Genomic DNA, 8,289 nt, shown 5'->3' with positions numbered 1-8,289 from the left:
AAGTGAGTGATGACCATGAAAAACACCAGACTGATGGCTATAACTGAGCTCAGCAAGTATATTATTCTTCTGCTTTTATCTAGCTCTATTTGGGACATTTTATCTTGCCTCGCTAAACTTGCTAGCTTGGTCGGTAATCAATCTTCCCGACGACATCTGCGATGTTGTAAACGATAAACATCTGATTACGTGTTTGTTAACTTCCACAAGCTGCGTTTGAAGTTACCATGTGATCGTATCCACTACAAGGTTAAACAAGGATTCTGACGAGGAACTGCACTTCGCAGATGGGAAAAAAAACGCCTATAGTTCCTCTTCCTTTCTGTCTTCCTCTAATCTGTCTATTCCTATTCTCACAAGGTCCCTAAGAAGAACCAGTCCAGGACGATCCGTCTGTAATATCGTCTCTCCCCCCAGCCCTTTAGCCTGTAAACCAGGGGTGTCAAACTCATTTCACGGAGGGCCGAGTGTCAATGGGTTTTCGGGTTTTTCTTTTCTAGTGACTTTAATTAAGTATACGGGTGGAGAGAAAACCCACAGACACTCGGTCCTCCGTGGAATTATTTTGATATGTGTATTAAAGGGATACTTTGGGATTTTGGCAATGAAGCCCTTCATCTACTTTCCCCAGAGTCAGACCCTTCATCTACTTTCCCCAGAGTCAGACCCTTCATTTACTGTCTACAACATGTCAGGATCTGGAGGTCTCCCTCTGATGATAACGTACAAGCCTCACAGCATGCTTGCATCTGTTCACGTTTGTGTGTGTGTGTAGGTGTAGGTGTGTGTGTAGGTGTAGGTGTGTGTGTAGGTGTGTGTGTATGTAGGTGTGTGTGTATGTAGGTGTGTGTGTGTGTAGGTGTGTGTGTGTGTAGGTGTGTGTTGGTGTCTCAGACCCATGGGGGAGGCTGTAGCTACATAGCTAAGTGCTGTGTGACAGACAGCACTCACACAAGACATTAGACTTTATTTTCCTGAAAGAAACCAACGCACTGAGGATGATAATGAAGGTTCACCTCCCTCACAGCAGCACTCAGAGATACACACACACACACACACACACACACACTTTTAAAGAGCAAACAAGTTCTTCGGCATACGCAAACAGACGGGCAAATTCATATGTAAATGCTATGATGATAATTAATATTACTGGGGAGATACACACAGTTAGGGGTTTACGCGGGGGGGACACAGGAGAAGGGGGGGCACACACGGTGGGGGGAGAGAGGTGGAGGGGGGAGACACAGGTGGATGGGGGGACAAGGTGGAGGGCAGGAGCACAGTTTGGAGGGGGGACAGACATAGTTGGAGGGGGGAGAGACAGACGGGCGGAGGATGGGGGAGGACAGACGGCGGAGGACAGGGGGCGGAGGGGGGGGGAGACGAGACAGGCGGAGGGGGGGGGGGGTGAGACAGACAGCGGAGGGGGGGGAGACAGACAGGCGGAGGGGGGGGGGGGAGGAGACAGACAGGCGGCAGGGGGGTGAGCAACAGACAGGCGGAGGGGGGGTGAGACAGACAGGCGGAGGGGGAGAGACAGACAGCGGAGGGGGGGAGAGACAGCGGGAAGACAGGCGGGGGGGGGGGGGGGGGGGTGAAGAACAGACAGGCGGAGGGGGGAGAGACAAGACAAGGCGAGGGGAGGGGGGGGTTGCAGACAGGACAGGCGGGGGGGAGAGAACAGACAGGCGGAGGGGGGGAGAGACAGACAGGCGGAGGAGAGGGGAGAGAGACAGACAGGCGCGGACGGGGGGAGAGACAGACAGGCGAGGGGGGTGAGACAGACAGGCGGAGGGGGGTGAGGGAGGAACAGACAGGCCGGAGGTGGGGAGAGACAGACAGGCGGGGGGGGTGGGGGTGAGACCAGAACAGCGGAGGGGGGGAGAGACGACAGGCGGAGGGGGGGGGGGGGGGGTGCAGACAGACAGGCGAGGGGGGAGACAGACAGGCGGAGGGGGGGAGAGACAAGACAGCGGAGGGGGGGGGGTGAGACAGACAGCGGAGGGGTGAGACAGACAGGGCGGAGGGGGGAGACCAGGACAGGCGGAGGGGGGGAGAGACAGACAGGGGGGGGGGGGGGTGAGACAGACAGCGAGGGGGAGAGGACAAGACAGGCGGAGAAGGGGAAGGGGTTTGAGACAGAAGCAGGCGGAGGGGGGAGAGACAGTAAGCGGAGGGGGAGAGAACAGACAGGCGGCGGGGGGAGAGACAGACAGCGGAGGGGGGGGGGAGCACAGACAGCGCGGAAGGGGGGGGGGGTGAGGGACAGAAGGCGAGGGGGGAGAGACAGGACAAGGCGGAGGGGGGGGAGAGACAGGACAGGCGGAGGGGGAGAGACAGACAGCGCGGCAGGGGGGGGAGAGGACCCAAGACAGGCGGGGGGAGAGACAGGCATGCGGGGGGGGGGGGAACAGACAGAGCGGGGGGGGGAGGACAGACAGGTGGAGGGGAGACAGGAAGGTGGAGGGGGACCACCACACCAACTCAACCAAAAGAAGCCTCCTACTATTTCTACTTTAAAATCCAGAGGGAGAGAGAGAGCAGGGCGTAGCACCAAGAGGGGAGAGAGAGCAGTTCCAAACGCATTGGGAATGGGGCCAAGGAAAGAAGGAGGGAGGACTGAAGGCGCTTATCAAAGGCAGGGGAGGATTAAATAAGGAGAGGAGAGAGAGAGAGAAGAGAAGAAGGAGAGAGAGAGAGAGAAGAATCGAAAGGAAAGAGGAGGAGAAGAAAGAGAGAGAGAGAGAGATGAGCATCGAGAGAGATCTGAGAGAGAGGAGAGAGACGAGAGAAGAGCGGCGCGAGAGCAAAGTAGCGAGAGAGAGCTGCATTGTGTGGAGCCTTGGGAAACGACCAGAAGCTCCTATAGTCCCTCCGCTCAACACAGAGCAGCCACACAGAGACAGAGTCACAACCCTCCCTCACACTTCTCTCTCTGGATACCATAGGAACCTGTCCTATAGCTGATTTTCCACTMGATACTACAGCCAACCGGAGCAGAGGAAAATACTGGATACTACAGCCKACCGYAGCAGAGGAAAARACKYYATACTAGTTAAGAACTTTCTTCCTTTATTTTGGAATCCGGTGTGTTACATGAAGCCCTGATGATGAACTTGATTATAAACGAAGTGCATGGCATCGCAGCCCCCGACTACACAGCTTTTCTGTTCTGAAACCCCCGTGTGTGTGTGTGATCAGAGAAGACGACGTGGAGGAGAAAGATTCTTGAGGTTTTGGTCGGAGGTTGCAGAAGTACACGTCTTCTTTTGTATACAATACTGAGCTCCTGGGGAGTGCACTCATCATCCGCCAGTTGAAGGGAGAGAGGAGATTGTATCGACCGCGAGAGAGAGAGAGCGACAGAGAGACAGAGAGACGGAGAGAGAGAGAGAGACAGAGGGAGAGAGAGAGAGAGAGAGAGAGAGAAAACTGGCTGTATGATTGCGTTAATAAGCGAGCTAGACAGAATGTTGACTTATTTCAAACCCCTGCCTTGCTCACTCGCTGCTCGCACTGTCTGTCGCAGACAGCTCGTTTAGTGACCTATAACTCTTCTGACTGGATAAAAGGACATTTTTAGATTACAACAGTGAGAAAAAGGTGGTCGGGTCCGTGACAAGAGGCAGTGGGACGACGGATTCCACACACAACGGGGTTTTGTTTTTCTGGGTAGGCTAAGATTAAGTATCGGACAATTGGTGATTCTTTAAAGCACCTCCTTTAGCCCACAAGGACCGGAGACAGCAAGAGAAAAGTACAACAGTCCATCTCCGTGGACAGTAGYCATAACAAACGGACAATAAATCATTCTTGTTCTAAACGTTGTTTGCTGTTCTTCAGGACATTACGGAGAGAAAAGCTTCCAACAGGAGTCTAGCAGCTTCTCCACGTGTTATTAAACCTCCGGACCAGCGCCCAGTTTTAAATGGGCTARTCTGATGAGTCCTGCCACAGCAACAGTTCCTGTACTAACCGATGTAATAAGACATTTTAAATGGACTTTCAGGAGGTGAGGAACGTAAACATAATCCARGTTCAGCTATCACTGAGCTGTGATGCAGAAGTAAAGCACATCCCAGAGTGAAATAATGATGTGCTTTTTCTTTTTGTCAGGGATCCTTGTATTCCCTTCATCTCTCAGTCACGTGAAATGAACGTTTGTTGGGTTTCCCAAACTCAACCTGGGCAYGGAATGAGACTTTTACAGCTATTTAACTAGTTAAACTGCCTTCCATTTGCTAATTCTTTTCTCCTCCCGTCTTTTCTACTGCCCTGCAGTGGAGGGGCAGGCCGCTATGGCAGCTTTCACTCTCTCTGCTGCTACGTTACAGCTGTAGCTTGTATATCCCCCAAAACAGCCACCACTCCAAGATCCTGTTGAGACAGACAGTACACCAACTCCCAACTCCGCTCCTGTTGAGAGACAGAGAGGGCGACAAAGAGAGACTGTGCACCTACCAAACCCTTATTGAGGAAGAGAGACTGTGGACCAACCAAAACAGAGAGACTGTGCACCAACCAGGAGCCCCACGGACGGACATAAAAACTCCTGGTGTCACTTTGGCCACTCTCTCGTCCCCCTGTAGTGTCCCGTCAGCACAATGCTCAGGTCTCAGGCAGTAACTGCCCCTCTGGTGCGGAACTCTCTCCTCCTAGTGCTCCTGCTGCAGCAAGCCGGGGTCAGGGCTGAGACAGGGGTCGCGACTGAGGCCGGGGTGGGGGCTAGTGAGTCTGGGGTCGGGGCCAGTAGATGTCCCAAGGGCTGCCTGTGTTGCTCCGACATCCTCAGCTGTGCCGACAACGGTCTGAAGGCACTGCCCTCCGAGCTGCCCGCGTACACCACAACCCTGGACCTCAATCACAACCGCCTGAAGGAGCTGAAGAAGGGAAGCTTTGCCGCGCTGCCCCGTCTGGAGTCTCTCCGCATGGCTCATAACTGCCTGAAATTCCTTGAGCCCGGAACCTTCTGGAACAGCAGCGCGCTACGAAAACTGGACCTGTCGTCCAATCAGCTGGAAAAGGTAGAGGCGCACTACTTCCTGGAGCTGACAGGATTGGAGGAGCTGCTGCTCTTCAACAACCGCATCGTCCGCGTGGAGAGCAAGGCCCTGGCGGCGCTCGGCAACCTACGCAAGGTCTACATCAGCCACAACCGCCTCACGGACTTCCCCTTCTCCATCCAGGAGGACAGCCAKCCCTTCCTGGTCACCATGGACCTGTCCTCCAACAGCATGTCCAAACTCCCCCTGGTGGACATCGAGACCCTGCCGGCGGCCTTGCAGAGCGGACTCTTCCTCCACAACAACACCCTGATCTGCGAGTGCGAAATGTACAACATGTTCCGGCGCTGGGAGCAGAAGGGGTTCCCCTCGGTCAGTGACTTCCGTGAGGAGCACACCTGCCTGGTGTATGGGGAACACAAGGCCTCCGTTAAATTTTTCCACCACAGACGCTTCTTTGAAGTGAACTTGAAGTGTAGTACGGCAGTGGCTGGAGCTCTATGGGAGCCTGAGGGAAGCCTGCTGGTGTACGAAGGAGCCGCCGTGGTTCTGGACTGTCACACCATGCTCAAAGGACAGCACCTAACCTACTTGTGGGTTTCGCCTCACCATGGGGCAGGGGCCCCGCCGGAGAACAACGGCACTCTCCGCATGCACGCCAACGGCAGTCTGGAGATCGTGTCGGCGCAAGTCGAGGACTCCGGCGTGTACTGGTGCAAGGTTTTCGACGGGACTAAGAGGAACGAGTCATGGGAGGTGAACGTGACGGTGTTGATGCGACACGATGAAACCGAGCCCTTCAACACGGGGTTTACGACCCTCATCGGGTGTGTGACGACCCTCGTTCTGGTCCTCATGTACCTTTACCTGACCCCCTGCCACTGCTGTTGCCACAAGCAGCACCCTCTGCCTGGTACCCCCAGCCCGGCCAATGACCAGTACAGTGCCCAGTCCTCAATCCTGACTCCCACCCCGCCCGCCACCACAGAGGGCCCAGGCCGCAAGGTCAGTAACAACAAGCATGTGGTGTTTCTGGAACCCATCAAAGAAGTGCAGAACGGACGGCTAAGGGRGGCTACAGGTGCGCTGTCCCCAGTCTCGGTGTCAGGCCACTCCATCACCTCAGTCTTCTCAGACTCACCCATCGTACCATAGCACCAGGCAGACAGCCATCTCCTACTGTACCTTCTTCTCTACCCAACACCTGCCTCCTCTGCCCCACCCCATCCCACTCGCAGAGAGAGTGGGTTGGGTTACCCAACCAGGCAGGGCAGAGAGTTAGACACTGCCTGTCAAMAGTAGGATAGATGGACACAGACAGATAGATGGCATTGCCACCCAGGGGTGAGGCAGAAGACACCAAGAGAGGGAGATTGAGAGACAGAAATAGAGAGAGGAAGAGATAGGCAGGGAGATGGAGAGCAAGACAYCGAAAGAGCAGAGAAATGAACATCCAGCACAAACTCAACTGGCCCAGCCAGGTTTGACTGGCCTGCCTTTCTGAGGAGTAAAACTGCAAGGAGCCTGCATGTTGAGTGAGAAGCAGTGCTAATGGGCTCGGGCTGCAACATTCTGTTAACTTTCTCAAAGAATTCCCCTGATTTCCCAGAAATCCCGGTTACAAGGAAATGAGCAGGAATCTGTGAATTTCTAGAAAACCAGGGAACTTTGAGAAAGTGAACAGAATTTTGCAACACAACACTGGGTGTATATCTAGATCTATATCAAAAACAAAGCAGGATAGAGCTGTCCCTGTTAGCACGGCTTGAACCCTTTAATAAACCAGAGCTAGTGTATGGATGCCTTGTCTAAGAAAATTTGAACAAAATCAGCCATAACTGTACAGCCTGAAACCTTTTTGTAGCAAGTAGCCTAAAGATAGCAAGTTAGATGACTAGTAGAAACATATTTACAAAGTATACCTTTTAGCAGAATTAATGTCTTTAGTAGAACAGAGAAACAACCATGTTAAAGCTATTTTCTTTTTTTAAATATGAAACTAGCAGAAGAGAAACGTGATTTGAAACCCCCACTTGTAAGTCCTGGTGGATTCCTACCGTGTTTAGCTGTCGGATAACAAACAAACAAACAAAGAAGAAACAGGAACACAGTGTGCAGAGCGGTTCAGCAGGAGGAGACAGTTTTTTGGGGCAAGATAGATCCATCCATTTATTTCTTAGTTAAGAGACTGGGCCGTGGTTTCACTGTGAGGATAGAGGGGGCTGTTTCTGCTCTAACACCTTTCTTATTGACGCTTTTTCATCCATGTTGGCTGCTCCGCTACTAACACTGACGGATACAGAATATTGAGCGACAAAGTGACAATAGAGCGAATGTTACCTGTTCTGGTACGTTTGTTACTGGATTGACAGGAGGACACTCCAACATTGACAGCTCGCTGCTTTCCTAATGGACACCAAGCAACTTGAAAGTTCCAACCGCTCTACCCCAGCCCCGTCGATGAGAAATGGGGGGTTGTTGCTCGGTCCTCTTATTTTCTGTAAGTCCACAATTTCATCTCCTTTGTCTGATCCCACATTGGGAGAGTTATCCTGGCACCACACTGCCAGTCTCTGACCTCCCTCCCTATTTGCTGTACTCATGGTGATCAGGTCTACCACTGTTGTCGTCGGGCAAAACTTAATGATGGTGTTGGGAGTCGTGCTTGGCCATGCAGTCATGTGGAACGGGAGTACAGGAGGTCTGAGCATGCGCCCCTGAGGCTCACGTTGTTGCAGGATCAGCGTGGTGGCTTGTTATTACCTACCCTTACCACCTGTGGGCGGCAGCGTCAGGAAAGGTCCAGGATTCCAGTTGCAGAGGAAGAGGTGTTTAGGTCCCAGGTCCTTAGCTTTACTTATGAGCTTTGAAAGGCACTATAGTGGTTTGGATATGCTGAGCTGGTAGTCAATGAATAGCATTCCACGTAGGTGTTCCTTTGTCCAGGTGGGAAAGGGCAGTGTAATCATGTCATCTTTTTGGTAGGCTCGTGTCACTGGGCAGCTCGTGGCTGTGCTTCTCTTTTTGTAGTCCATTAATAGACTGTGGGCAGGCTTGCAACACTAAACAGAGTCAGAGCTGGTGTAGTACGATTCATCTAGTCCTGCTATTGATGGCTTTGCCTGTTTGATGGGTTTCGTCGGAGGCTAGCCAGATTCTTAGTGAACGGTCGTGGGAGTCCTACTCCTGAAGCGGCAGCTCTACCCTTTAGCCGGTGCGGATGTTGCCTGTAATCCATGAGCTTTCTGGTGGGGTATGTTACGTACAGTCACGGTGGGCGCGA

General features: G+C 52.9%; 1 protein-coding gene across 1 annotated transcript; it reads left to right on the top strand.

Annotated features, from left to right (window-relative positions):
- The first annotated feature begins 2,912 nt into the window (after window positions 1–2,912).
- Window positions 2,913–7,414, top strand: LOC112070971 (amphoterin-induced protein 3-like). Its single transcript, XM_024138432.2, has one exon. It carries the CDS (start codon window positions 4,608–4,610, stop codon window positions 6,159–6,161), a length of 1,554 nt encoding a protein of 517 aa, XP_023994200.1. The 5' UTR covers window positions 2,913–4,607; the 3' UTR covers window positions 6,162–7,414.
- The last annotated feature ends 875 nt before the right edge of the window (window positions 7,415–8,289 follow it).

This window comes from Salvelinus sp. IW2-2015, unplaced genomic scaffold (assembly GCF_002910315.2).
Source record: "Salvelinus sp. IW2-2015 unplaced genomic scaffold, ASM291031v2 Un_scaffold1479, whole genome shotgun sequence".
Lineage (NCBI taxonomy): Eukaryota > Metazoa > Chordata > Actinopteri > Salmoniformes > Salmonidae > Salvelinus > Salvelinus sp. IW2-2015.
The sequence above is the reverse complement of the archived record's forward strand: the minus strand, read 5'-3'. Positions and strand labels throughout refer to the sequence as shown.